The following is a 15,120-nucleotide window of genomic DNA, read 5'->3' on the forward strand; positions in this document are numbered from 1 at the left end:
TGATACAATAAATAAAAGAGTTGTCAGTTTCAAATGGAAACCCTGCTCTATTTTTAAAGGGTGTAATGAATATGTAGACTGTTTCCAACATTTCATGTCAATAATGTTAAAAGGACCCACCTCATCTGTTGTGCTTCTTGGGATTAGTTCTTGCCTTCCACAGTTCACTGTGGAGATCATGGCAAATGATGGTTCCTGTAATGTGTTATTGGGTCCCCCTGCTGGTCAATCTCTGCATGCACAGGTACTGCTGGCCCAGCCAAATATCTATCTGTTCACATACAAATATTTCATAAAAAGCATTATCTGTGGTACATATCTATGTGTTTGTGTGTATGTGGGAGAGGGAGAGATTCAATGCACAATGCTTTTACAGTATTGTAAAGCAAGGCTGGCATTTGTTGGGATGGGAGGTTATAATCTACAGTGGAAGAAAGTGCACGAACAGATGGTGCAAAGAAGCATCTGCACAAGTCCTGGAACTCATTCTGGAAGATGTTTGCTAACCTGAAGGTAACCATTGCCCAGGCTACACTCATTTTCAAACCAGTTTCTTGGCCACCAGGGCACAACACCGTATCCTTCTGGCTCATACTCTGACCAATTTAGCATGCAGAGCGGTTTAACTTCTGCCCTTCACTTTTGGATATGGCAACATACCAACGAAAGTTGAACTTCTTGCGTCAGATATCTTGCATCTTGCATGCTTGTAAATACATAAATGTTATCTATGTTGTGCCATGGTGCACGCAGTATATCAGAATCAGAATCAAGTTTAATATCAACGGCATATGTTGTGAAATTTGCTGTTTGTGGCAGCAGTTCAATGCAATACATAACTAAGCACATAAATTACAATAAGAAATATAAAATTAAGTAAAATTAGTAGTGCAAAGAGACAGGGGAAAATAGTGATGCTCATTGGCTCCATGGGCTCATTGTCCATTCAGAAATCTGGTGGCAGAGGGGAAGAAGCTGTTCTGAAATTTTGAATGTGTGTCTTCAGGCTCCTGTAACTCCTCCTTGATAGACAATAGACAATAGACAATAGGTGCAGAAGTAGACCATTCGGCCCTTCGAGCCTGCACCACCATTCTGAGATCATGGTTGATCATCTACTATCAATACCCAGTTCCTGCCTTGTCCCCATATCCCTTGATTCCCCTATCCATAAGATACCTATCTAGCTCCTTGAAAGCATCCAGAGAATTGACCTCCACTACCTTTCGAGGCAGTGCATTCCAGACCCCCACAACTCTCTGGGAAAAGAAGTTTTTCCTTAACTCTGTCCTAAATGACCTACCCCTTATTCTCAAACCATGCCCTCTGGTACTCCCAGCATCTGGAACATATTTCCTGCCTCTATCTTGTCCAATCCCTTAATAATCTTATATGTTGCAATCAGATCCCCTCTCAATCTCCTTAATTCCAGCGTGTACAAGCCCAGTCTCTCTAACCTCTCTGCGTAAGACAGTCCGGACATCCCAGGAATTAACCTCGTGAATCTACGCTGCACTTCCTCTACAGCCAGGATGTCCTTCCTTAACCCTGGAGACCAAAACTGTACACAATACTCCAGGTGTGGTCTCACCCCAGGTGTGGTCTCACCAGGGCCCTGTACAAATGCAAAAGGATTTCCTTGCTCTTGTACTCAATTCCCTTTGTAATAAAGGCCAACATTCCATTAGCCTTCTTCACTGCCTGCTGCACTTTCTCATTCACCTTCAGTGACTGATGAACAAGGACCCCGAGATCTCTTTGTATTTCTCCCTTACCCAACTCTACACCGTTCAGATAATAATCTGCCTTCCTGTTCTTACTCCCAAAGTGGATAACCTCACACTTATTCACATTAAACGTCATCTGCCAAGTATCTGCCCACTCACCCAGCCTATCCAAGTCACCCTGAATTCTCCTAACATCCTCATCACATGTCACACTGCCAGTCAGCTTAGTATCATCAGCAAACTTGCTGATATTATTCTCAATGCCTTCATCTGATGGTAGTAATGAGAAGATGGCATGTCCTGCATGATGGGGTCCTTAATGATGGATGCCACCTTTTTGAGGCATTGCCTTTGGAAGATGTCCCTGATGCTGGGGAGGCGAGTTCCCATGATGGAGCTGGCTGAGTCAGCAATTTTCTGCAGCTTTTTCCCATCCTGTGCAGTGGCCTGTCCATATCAGATGGTGATGCAACCAATTATAATGCTCTTCATGGTACATCTGTAGAAACATGCTAGGGACTTTAGTGACATACCAGATCTCATCTAACTCCTAATGACTTGCAGCTGTTGTTGTGACTTCTTCGTAATTGCATCAATATGTGGGGCCCAGGATAGACCTTCAGAGATGTTGACACCCAGGAACTTGGAAGTGCTCACCCTTTCCACTGCTGATCCCGCAATGAGGACTGAGTTATAGCGTATTGTATGCTGAAGAGAATTAGTTAATTTTGGCATTGTGTTCAGTGCAGTCATCATGGGCTGAAGAGACCGTTCCATGTGCTGTACTGTCCTGTATTCTATGTCTGAACTTAAGCTGTACGAGTCTCAACATGTCTACAAATGGCTTCCTGACTCCACCTGGTTAAGTGATTAAGTCCTACAAACCTCTGCTTACCATTCGATCTCCAATCATCAAGTATGGAACAGTATTCTGTTGTCAGCTGATGTCAACTGGACCCACTTGTTGAGATTGTTTTTACCCCATGGACTGCAGAAGGTGAGGAGGCAGCAATGCTTCCTTTGAGTAGAACATACTTCCATCCCTCTATTTGAAATATAGTGCCCAGCAAAGGCACTTTACAATACTAAACTCCTGCACACATCTCCTGCTTTGGTAAAGTCATGAACTGTGAGTTAAGAGCAATACCATGGGTAGACCTCCCTGGTGTTTAGATGCTACTAAGGACCGGTCACATGATACCAATATCCTCAAATATACCCCATCAGAAATAGCATTGCCCTTCCAGCAGGAACAGCATCTGTCAGCATATGTAAGTATGTTCCATTCTTGATGGTTCCAAGCATTAAAGAAATCATCATTTCCCTGGACTTGCTTCCCGTCTGCTTTGAAATCATAAGTTACTTGCACTCTTCATAAGAATTCGAGAACTAAATGGGAATCAACAACATTTCATGGTGCACTTGGTTAAAGGTTAGTGTAGAATGGTTTGGATACCTGATTCAGTAATGAATAAAACAATTTGGTATGAAAGGAATTTATATGTCATCCCAAAGAAGGGACAATTTGTTTGAATGATTGAAAATTCTCACTATCTGTAACCCTGTTATACAACAACACTGCATAACCATCTTCCTGTCTGTTTTCAGATCTTAACTCCACTGATTCTTTCAGCACAACAGGTATCAACAGTTTCCTTATTACATTGATATCCTGATATTATTTATGAGGCAGCGATCTAGTGGTTATAGTTGAAAATTCTTGTTGGAACTTAATTTTTGCTTTGAAAAAAGTTGATGAGCTGAAGTTGGAATGTTATTATGACCAATGCTTGTCATTCATTGTGACAGGAATTGTTGGCTGTTTATACTGACGTTACCGACAGTGGTCCTCTCCTATTTCTGATCTAATTCCAGTTACTTTCTTTCAGTTCTTTCCAACAACATCACTGCTGCACCCACAACATCAGCCATAACAGGTACTGGAAACATCTCCCTTTTTTATAGTGGTTGCAGGGAAATTTGTCAATAAATATATCCTGATGATAAATTATACAAATAAAACACAGAAGAGATTAACTTCTTTTTTAAGATGAATCATTTAAATGACACGATTATAGTTAAGTTTAGTTGGAATTATAGTATAATCAATTAGTTGTTTCATTTCCGTTTCGGGGAAGAGTTTGTTTTACACTGAAGTGACGGGCATACTGCATTTTTTACGTCTTCCTATATATCTGAACTAATCTGCTGTGTGTTTTTAGTTGATATTTTTTCCCACCCTCACTTGCTTCTATCACGAAATTAAGAACATGGATTTATTTATTATTTCAACATACAAAAGTTAATTGTAAAGGAAGGCTGATTGCAAATAAATCTTTTTTTTCATAATTCTAGACCAATAGTGGTGCAATCACACACAGAACTCGGGCACAGACAGAGTAGGTCCCTGGAAAGCAGAAGCACACACACTGGAATAGAACTCATCACATTCTTTGGTTATTATGTTAATCAGGTTTTTAAGATTAGCATCAGTGTGAATCAAATCTTCCTCTCAAGCGGAATGGAATGACAGTCAGGAATCTCCCAGTGCCATTCTCACTTTTCTCTAGGCAAGGGAGATTCGATGAAGGTTCAGAGCATATTTTCAGCCTGACATATGGATAGATCAACAGGGAATTCATCAAAAACAGAGAAAGAAGTGGTAGAGGGATCTGCATGGAAACAGGATTTGAAGATCCAATCAAAATGCCAGCTGACAGATTTGCTTGCAATACTTCTCCATTTAGGATATGGATGCCAATTTAACTCTAGTTTGTCATTTTCCCAGTGGTCATAATGGAAATTGAGCCATGAGGACTAGACAGACCATGATATCAGTAAACGTCTGATAGTAATGTATCAATGCAGCTGGCAGGTTGAATTCATCCTTGAAGCTGTAATGTGTTTGACACACAGAAAGGATCAAGTGTTCAGCCAACGGGAGGACCCCAGAATCACTTTTCAATGGCTTGTGAAATACATGTTGATAAATTATTTCTGAAACTATTTCAAGTTGTCCCACAGTGGATGCTTCCTGACATATTTACAGAGCTGCCATTATTGGCAGGGAAGAGTGACACATCTCATCACATGTGCTACACAGCAGCCATGGGCTTGTACTTCTCAGTCCTCTTCCAGGTGCCGAATGCCTCGTGTTCAGGACTGGAGATACCTACCACAGGTCAGAGTTTGCTGCACACCTTTCCATAAATGAGGCTGCAGGCTGATTTATTCCAACTGAACTGGTAAACAGCATCCTCTCTTGGCTTTTCGAGTGAGGACGTAGAGGACGGACTTCCCTACAACACAAAGTATCGTTGAGTGTTTGCGGATTCCATTGTTAACGGCCTGGACCAAGCAAGTTAATAAGAACTCACTGAAGATTAAGGTGCTATTAGTCTAATTTGATGGTTTGCTGCTTGATATATTGGAAGGAATCAAGGTACATTTAGTCCATAGCAATCCCTGAGTTATCAGTAGATAAGCCTCCATGATATAGGTTAGAGTGGAGCCAATTCCAGTAATGTGCTGAAGTGGAAATTACTGGGAACTTCAAGAGAACCTGTAACACTGGTACTCACAGCCACATTGGCACCAGTTAGTACTGAGCTGAGCTTTCACTACTGGGAGACTTTGTTTATGCTACAAAAGCTATTGAGATTTTGGTCACCAGAGGCTGCGTGCTGGTTCCACTGAGGGATTTGGCTGGCACATCCATGTTGGAACGAATGGATTCCAGGTTCCGAGCACATGGTGCTGGACAGCTCATGCTTTATGACATCCTGCCCAGGTTTCCTGTTGCACCTGCCGATGGGCCAGACATTTCACTGCAGGCTCCCATCAGCGTTCCTTTGTAGGGCAACACTGCTCCTCTCACCAAAGTCCTCTACAGCGGAAATAACGTGTCCTCAGCCTTTGCTGAGCTGGCAGGAGTCACCCCTTTCCCCAAGCTCTGAAATGGTAACCTACCACATGCAGCTCTGGTTGTACACCAGGCTCCTCATCACTCAGAGTGTGCGTACCTGAATGAGTGGCAGGTAGCTTTAAGTTAAATGGTGATGTTTCGTCAATCACACTGTCGGTTCCTGCCACCTGATCCCCCGATGATCCCATGAGTTCGGTTTCTGAGGCTGATGTGCGAGCTGAACCCACAAAAAACATCTGGCCTGGACAGGGGACATGGCCGAGTGCTAAAGACCTGTGTTGATTAACTGGCTGGTGTGTTCACGGAGATCTTTAACCTTTGGTTTCAGCAGCGACTGGTACCCACCTGCTTTAAGCCGACTTCAATTATACTGGTGGCCAAGAAGAGCATGGCGACCTACCTCAATAATGCTCACCCAGCAACACTTACATCCACAGTGACGACGTGTTTTGAGAGCTGGTGATGAAACAGCTGAACTCCTGCCTGATTTAGATCCACTACAAATTTTACTACAGGAGCAAATAGATGCCAACTTATTGGTTCTTCGCTCAACCCTGGAACACTTGGACAGCAAAGATGCAGACACCAGGACGATCTTTATTGATTACAGCTCAGCATTCAATACCATCATCCCCACAGAACTAATCAATAAGCCTCAAAACCTCCTTCTGAAATTGGGTCCTGGAATTCCTCACTTGAAGACTCTACTCAGTTCAGATTGTCAACAACATGTCCTCCACAATTACCATCAGCACAGGTGCACCGCAAGGCCGCGTACTTTGCCCCCTGCTCTACACGCTTTACACTTATGACTGTGTAGCTCAGCGCAGCTGCAATGCTATATTCAAGTTTGCTAACAATACCACTGCCATTGCTGAATCCAAGGTGGTGAAGAATCAGCATATAGGAGGGAGGTTAAAAATATGGCTGAGTGGTGTCATAACAGCAACCTCTCACTCAATGTCAGCAAGACCATGGAGCTGATTATAGACTTCAGAAGAACGAAACCAGAGGTCCATGAACTGGTCCTCTTCAGAGGATCGTATGTGGAGAGGGTTAGCAACTTTAAATTCCTGGTGTTTGTATTTCAGAGGAAGCATGGCAGCACATCTATTTCCTGACGTCTTTAGGAGTTTGCTGAGATTCAGCATGACATCTAAAACTGTAACAAACTTCTGTAGGTGTGTAGTGGAGAGAATATTGACTGGCTGCATCACAGCCTGGCATGGATTCACCAATCCCCATGAATGGCAAATGCTACAAAAAGTAGTGGATACACTCCAGTCCATCATGGGTAAAGCCTTCCCAACATTTGAGTCAATCTGATTAAGCAGTGTCGTGGGAGACAAGCATCCATCATTAGGGACCCCGCCCTTCAGGAAGAAGGTACAAGAACCCCAGGACTCGCACCACCAGGTTTAGGAACTGTTATTACCCCTATGTTATTACTATTATTACTATTAGGCTCTTGACCATAGGGGATTACATCACTTAACTTAACCCATCATTTAAATGTTCTCTCAACCATTAAACTCACTTTCAAGGACTCTTTATTTCATGTTCTCAATATATATTGCTTATTTATTTAAAATATTGTTTCTTCTTTGTGTATGTGCACAGTTTGTTGTCTTTGGCAACAAACTTATGTATTACATATATAAGTAAAATCTTGCATGAATCAGGTAATTAACAAATACCAGGATTTGCTGTATTGTATTACAGAAATATTAAGGATGGTATCAGTATTTTCAATCCAATGTTCTTGCAATATTTACCAAATGAGTTCTCGCATACTGCTCTTAACTAAAACCTGTAAATATGTCCTCTTCGAAATATATCCAATGTCCTCATGAAAGCTGATGTGCAATGGCTTCCGTTGTCTTCTCAGTCAGTGCATTCTGCACATTGTAAACTAGCTGTGTAAAAAATATTAAAAACAATTTCCCTTCTTTCCATTCCAGAAACTATGAATTATGTTAGCAGCACAAATGTTGAGCACGGATCCTTCAGACAGTGGAAATTATTGAAAAGAGAAGCAATGTAATGGTAGATAGGAGGGGAATAAAACTGGGCCAATACAAAAAAAAACCATTTCAAATATAAATAAATAAACAATAAATATTGAGAACATCAGATAAAAGGTCCTTGAAAGTGAATCCATAAGTCATGGGAATAATGATGGGGCAAATGAAGTTCAGGAAGTTTGAGATTCCCTCTTGATGCTCTCCAGGGGCCAGAACATTCTTTCTCAGATATAGGGCAAAATGTGGCCTGACCAACACAATATAAACCCTTCCATATTTTCTCTGTGGCAAAAATTTACAAGGGTTGTGATGGAGGAATAGTGAGTTTACTATGCAGGTTTTGGAGCATGGTTCTGTTTGAACAACTTTCAATTCAAAACTAGCCCGATGACATCAAACTCTTGAGTTTGTTATAGATCGGTGCAGCGCACCGGCGAGGGAACTGCTGCTACAAAAACTAACATTTCTGTTTCTGATCTTTTACTGTCTTTGCAGAGAGCAGCACTTTTAATGCTGCATCATCGCCAACACATACAACAGGTATTGAAAATAACTCTTTCAAAATATTACATATATAATTAAAATCTTGCATGAATCAGGTAATTAACAAATACCAGGATTTTCTGTATTGTATTACAGAAATATTAAGGATGGTATCAGTATTTTCAATCCAATGTTCTTGCAATATTTACCAAATGAGTTCTCGCATACTGCTCTTAACTAAAACCTGTAAATATGTCCTCTTCGAAATATATCCAATGTCCTCATGAAAGCTGACTTGCAATGGCTTCTGTTGTCTTCTCAGTCAGTGCATTCTGCACATTGTAAACCAGCTGTGTAAAAAAAAATTTTTCCCTTCTTTCCATTCCAGAAACTATGAATTATGTTAGCAGCACAAATGTTGAGCACGGATCCTTCAGACAGTGGAAATTATTGAAAAGAGAAGCAATGTAATGGTAGATAGGAGGGGAATAAAACTGGGCCAATACAAAAAAAAAACCATTTCAAATATAAATAAATAAACAATAAATATCGAAAACATCAGATAAAAGGTCCTTGAAAGTGAATCCATAAGTCATGGGAATAATGAAGGGGCAAGTGAAGTTCAGGAAGTTTGAGATTCACTCTTGATGCTCTCCAGGGGCCAGAAAATTCTTTCTCAGATACAGGGCAAAATGTGGTCTGACCAACACAATATAAACCCTTCCATATTTTTTGTGTGGCAAAAATTTACAAGGGTTGTGATGGGGGAATAGTGAGTTTACTACGCAGGTTTTGGAGCATGGTTCTATTTGAACAACTTTCAATTCAAAACTAGCCCGATGACATCAAACTCTTGAGTTTGGTATAGATCCGTACAGTGTACCGGCAAGGGAACTGTGAACGCCCGAGTTGGGTGATCTTTCATTGATACTGCTATGGTTATTATTCTATAGACTTGTTGAGTATGCCCACAAGAAAATGAATCTCATTGTTGTATATGGTAACATATATGTACTTTGACAATAAAATTTACTTGGAACTTGAGATGTGGATGTTTGGAAATACTCAGACGCCAGAGCTTCTTTGATGTAGTCCTCCATGCTGTTTCTCTCTGGGGCCGATAGGTAGAAGAGCTGTCCCTGGGGAGGACAAGTATTCAGCAACAGATCAACGGTGCAGTCGTCGTCCTGGTGAGGCAATGGGGTGGTAGCCTTTTTCTTGCTGAAGACCTCCATCAGACCTGAATATTCGGCAATTACTCTAGACAAATCAGATGCATTGGGGTTAGAGGTAGAAAGTTCAACAGATATTTCAGGTGGCATGTCAGAAGTAGTCTCAAAAGTAGTTGCAGGCGTTGTCTGAGAGGTAGTCTCGGCAGTTGTCTTGGAGCTAGTCCTGGATGCAGTCCTGGAAGATGTCTCAGAAGGTGTCTTCAAAGTAAGCCCAGGAGGTATTTCCAGAGGTAATGACTTAGGCTTCTTTACGAGGAATTTCTCACACTGGTTTAACCAGTCTAGAACAACATCAGTAGTTCAATTGACTTTCGGGTTGTAAGATGAAATCCAGCGATGACCCAGAATGAATAGTACTTCTGGTGAGTGAAGAAGATGGAGCTAAATTGATTCCATATGCTTGCCAGTCTTGAGCTTCAGCTGAAATGCTTGATGGTTGATCTGCCCTGGCAGCAAATGTCTCACATCCAGAGCCATGGCAGTAAGCTGCTGGTTGAGATGCAAGAGGTGGATTTTCAATCTTCTTGCCAGCTTGAGATCCAAAAAAAGCTGGCAGCCACTCTAGCCAAAGTTAGACCCTGCCATCCAGAGTCAGAGTGTTTCTAGAGTACTGAGGATCTCCTGAAACATTCCATATTTTCTAAGTGGCAAACATTTTATTAGCGTTGTGAAGAGGAATAGTGAGTTTACTACTCAGGTTTCTGAGTCTGGTTCTTTTTGGACAATTTTCACTTCAAAAGTAGTCTGTTGATAACAAAAACTCTTGAGTTTTGTTGTGAATGTATATGGACTTTATGTATCTTTCCTACTTACCACCTATGAAGGAGCTGCCGCTACAATACTTAACCTTTCAGTTTCTGGTCTTTTACTGTCTTTGCAGAAAGCAGCACTCTTAATGAGATGTCATCAACAGGACAGACAACAGGTATTGAAAATGCCTCACTGAAAATATTATTTTTGTAAGAAAAGTCTTGCATGAATCAGGCAATTAACAAATACTGGGATTTGCTGTATTGTATTACAGAAATATTAAGGATGGTATCAGTATTTTCAATCCAAAGTTCTTGCAATATTTACCAAATGAGTTCTCGCATACTGCTCTTAACTAAAACCTGTAAATATGTCCTCTTCGAAATATATCCAATGTCCTCATGAAAGCTGATGTGCAATGGCTTCCGTTGTCTTCTCAGTCAGTGCATTCTGCACATTGTAAACTAGCTGTGTAAAAAATATTAAAAACAATTTCCCTTCTTTCCATTCCAGAAACTATGAATTATGTTAGCAGCACAAATGTTGAGCACGGATCCTTCAGACAGTGGAAATTATTGAAAAGAGAAGCAATGTAATGGTAGATAGGAGGGGAATAAAACTGGGCCAATACAAAAAAAAACCATTTCAAATATAAATAAATAAACAATAAATATTAAGAACATCAGATAAAAGGTCCTTGAAAGTGAATCCATAAGTCATGGGAATAATGATGGGGCAAATGAAGTTCAGGAAGTTTGAGATTCCCTCTTGATGCTCTCCAGGGGCCAGAACATTCTTTCTCAGATATAGGGCAAAATGTGGCCTGACCAACACAATATAAACCCTTCCATATTTTCTCTGTGGCAAAAATTTACAAGGGTTGTGATGGAGGAATAGTGAGTTTACTATGCAGGTTTTGGAGCATGGTTCTGTTTGAACAACTTTCAATTCAAAACTAGCCCGATGACATCAAACTCTTGAGTTTGTTATAGATCGGTGCAGCGCACCGGCGAGGGAACTGCTGCTACAAAAACTAACATTTCTGTTTCTGATCTTTTACTGTCTTTGCAGAGAGCAGCACTTTTAATGCTGCATCATCGCCAACACATACAACAGGTATTGAAAATAACTCTTTCAAAATATTACATATATAATTAAAATCTTGCATGAATCAGGTAATTAACAAATACCAGGATTTTCTGTATTGTATTACAGAAATATTAAGGATGGTATCAGTATTTTCAATCCAATGTTCTTGCAATATTTACCAAATGAGTTCTCGCATACTGCTCTTAACTAAAACCTGTAAATATGTCCTCTTCGAAATATATCCAATGTCCTCATGAAAGCTGACTTGCAATGGCTTCTGTTGTCTTCTCAGTCAGTGCATTCTGCACATTGTAAACCAGCTGTGTAAAAAAAAATTTTTCCCTTCTTTCCATTCCAGAAACTATGAATTATGTTAGCAGCACAAATGTTGAGCACGGATCCTTCAGACAGTGGAAATTATTGAAAAGAGAAGCAATGTAATGGTAGATAGGAGGGGAATAAAACTGGGCCAATACAAAAAAAAAACCATTTCAAATATAAATAAATAAACAATAAATATCGAAAACATCAGATAAAAGGTCCTTGAAAGTGAATCCATAAGTCATGGGAATAATGAAGGGGCAAGTGAAGTTCAGGAAGTTTGAGATTCACTCTTGATGCTCTCCAGGGGCCAGAAAATTCTTTCTCAGATACAGGGCAAAATGTGGTCTGACCAACACAATATAAACCCTTCCATATTTTTTGTGTGGCAAAAATTTACAAGGGTTGTGATGGGGGAATAGTGAGTTTACTACGCAGGTTTTGGAGCATGGTTCTATTTGAACAACTTTCAATTCAAAACTAGCCCGATGACATCAAACTCTTGAGTTTGGTATAGATCCGTACAGTGTACCGGCAAGGGAACTGTGAACGCCCGAGTTGGGTGATCTTTCATTGATACTGCTATGGTTATTATTCTATAGACTTGTTGAGTATGCCCACAAGAAAATGAATCTCATTGTTGTATATGGTAACATATATGTACTTTGACAATAAAATTTACTTGGAACTTGAGATGTGGATGTTTGGAAATACTCAGACGCCAGAGCTTCTTTGATGTAGTCCTCCATGCTGTTTCTCTCTGGGGCCGATAGGTAGAAGAGCTGTCCCTGGGGAGGACAAGTATTCAGCAACAGATCAATGGTGCAGTCGTCGTCCTGGTGAGGCAATGGGGTTGTAGCCTTTTTCTTGCTGAAGACCTCCATCAGACCTGAATATTCGGCAATTACTCTAGACAAATCAGATGCATTGGGGTTAGAGGTAGAAAGTTCAACAGATATTTCAGGTGGCATGTCAGAAGTAGTCTCAAAAGTAGTTGCAGGCGTTGTCTGAGAGGTAGTCTCGGCAGTTGTCTTGGAGCTAGTCCTGGATGCAGTCCTGGAAGATGTCTCAGAAGGTGTCTTCAAAGTAAGCCCAGGAGGTATTTCCAGAGGTAATGACTTAGGCTTCTTTACGAGGAATTTCTCACACTGGTTTAACCAGTCTAGAACAACATCAGTAGTTCAATTGACTTTCGGGTTGTAAGATGAAATCCAGCGATGACCCAGAATGAATAGTACTTCTGGTGAGTGAAGAAGATGGAGCTAAATTGATTCCATATGCTTGCCAGTCTTGAGCTTCAGCTGAAATGCTTGATGGTTGATCTGCCCTGGCAGCAAATGTCTCACATCCAGAGCCATGGCAGTAAGCTGCTGGTTGAGATGCAAGAGGTGGATTTTCAATCTTCTTGCCAGCTTGAGATCCAAAAAAAGCTGGCAGCCACTCTAGCCAAAGTTAGACCCTGCCATCCAGAGTCAGAGTGTTTCTAGAGTATTGAGGATCTCCTGAAACATTCCATATTTTCTAAGTGGCAAACATTTTATTAGCGTTGTGAAGAGGAATAGTGAGTTTACTACTCAGGTTTCTGAGTCTGGTTCTTTTTGGACAATTTTCACTTCAAAAGTAGTCTGTTGATAACAAAAACTCTTGAGTTTTGTTGTGAATGTATATGGACTTTATGTATCTTTCCTACTTACCACCTATGAAGGAGCTGCCGCTACAATACTTAACCTTTCAGTTTCTGGTCTTTTACTGTCTTTGCAGAAAGCAGCACTCTTAATGAGATGTCATCAACAGGACAGACAACAGGTATTGAAAATGCCTCACTGAAAATATTATTTTCGTAAGAAAAGTCTTGCATGAATCAGGCAATTAACAAATACTGGGATTTACTGTATTGTATTACCGAAATATTAAGGATGGCATCAGTATTTTCAATCCAATGTTCTTGCAATATTTACCAAATGAGTTCTCACATACTGCTCATAACTAAAACCTGTAAATATGCCCTCTTCAAAATATATCCAATATCCTCATGAAAGCTGATGTGCAATGGCTTCCGTTGTCTTTTCAGGCAGTGCAATCTGCACATTGTAAACCAGCTGTGTAAAAAATTTTTTTTTCCCTTCTTTCCATTCCAGACTCTATGAATTATGTTAGCAGCACAAATGTTGAGCACAGACCCTTCAGACAGTGGAAATTATTTAAAAGAGAAGCAATGTAATGGCAGATAGGAGGGAAATAAATCTGGGCCAATACAAAAAAAAAACACATTTCGAAAATAAATAAATAAACAATAAATATCGAGAATATCCGATAAAAGGTCCTTGAAATTGAATCCATAAGTCATGGGAATAATGATGGGGCAAGTGAAGTTCAGGAAGTTTGAGATTCCCTCTTGATGCTCTCCAGGGGCCAGAACATTCTTTCTCAGATACAGGGCAAAATGTGGCCTGACCAACACAATATAAACCCTTCCATATTTTCTGTGTGGCAAAAATTTACAAGGGTTGTATGGGGGAATAGTGAGTTTACTATGCAGGTTTTGGAGCATGGTTCTGTTTGAACAACTTTCAATTCAAAACCAGCCCATTCACATCAAACTCTTGAGCTTGGTATAGATCGGTACAGCGCACCGGCGAGGGAACTGCTGCTACAAAAACTAACATTTCTGTTTCTGATCTTTTACTGTCTTTGCAGAGAGCAGCACTTTTAATGCTGCATCATCGCCAACACATACAACAGGTATTGAAAATAACTCTTTCAAAATATTACATATATAATTAAAATCTTGCATGAATCAGGTAATTAACAAATACCAGGATTTGCTGTATTGTGTTACAGAAATATTAAGGATGGTATCAGTATTTTCAATCCAATGTTCTTGCAATATTTACCAAATGAGTTCTCGCATACTGCTCTTAACTAAAACCTGTAAATATGTCCTCTACGAAATATATCCAATATCCTCATGAAAGCTGATGTGCAATGGCTTCCGTTGTCTTCTCAGGCAGTGCATTCTGCACATTGTAAACCAGCTGTGTAAAAAATATTAAAAACAATTTCCCTTCTTTCCATTCCAGAAACTATGAATTATGTTAGCAGCACAAATGCTGAGCACAGACCCTTCAGACAATGGAAATTATTTAAAAGAGAAGCAATGTAATGGTTGATAGGAGGGAAATAAAACTGGGCCAATAAAAAAAAACACATTTTGAAAATAAATAAACAAGCAAACAAACAAACAATAAATATCGAGAACATCAGATAAAAGGTCCTTGAAAGTAAATCCATAAGTCATGGGAATAATGAAGGGGCAAGTGAAGTTCAGGAAGTTTGAGATTCCCTCTTGATGCTCTCCAGGGGCCAGAACATTCTTTCTCAGATACAGGGCAAAATGTGGTCTGACCAACACAATATAAACCCTTCCATATTTTCTGTGTGGCAAAAATTTACAAGGGTTGTGATGGGGGAATAGCGAGTTTACTACGCAGGTTTTGGGGCATGGTTCTGTTTGAACAACTTTCAATTCAAAACTAGCGCGTTGACATCAAACTCTTGAGTTTGGTATA

The 15,120-nt window shown here is 40.2% G+C and overlaps 1 protein-coding gene across 1 annotated transcript in view; it reads left to right on the plus strand.

The window, feature by feature from the left end:
• Positions 1-15,120, plus strand: part of LOC140727897 (uncharacterized) — a 193,654-nt gene that overhangs the window by 45,880 nt on the left and 132,654 nt on the right. The window contains exons 6-12 of the mRNA XM_073045834.1: positions 3,336-3,368; positions 3,617-3,664; positions 8,172-8,216; positions 10,272-10,316; positions 11,213-11,257; positions 13,313-13,357; positions 14,249-14,293. Coding sequence (XP_072901935.1) covers positions 3,336-3,368; positions 3,617-3,664; positions 8,172-8,216; positions 10,272-10,316; positions 11,213-11,257; positions 13,313-13,357; positions 14,249-14,293 — 306 coding nt within the window. The remainder of the gene's footprint in view (positions 1-3,335; positions 3,369-3,616; positions 3,665-8,171; positions 8,217-10,271; positions 10,317-11,212; positions 11,258-13,312; positions 13,358-14,248; positions 14,294-15,120) is intronic.

The sequence above is a fragment of the Hemitrygon akajei genome, chromosome 5 (assembly GCF_048418815.1).
Source record: "Hemitrygon akajei chromosome 5, sHemAka1.3, whole genome shotgun sequence".
NCBI lineage: Eukaryota > Metazoa > Chordata > Chondrichthyes > Myliobatiformes > Dasyatidae > Hemitrygon > Hemitrygon akajei.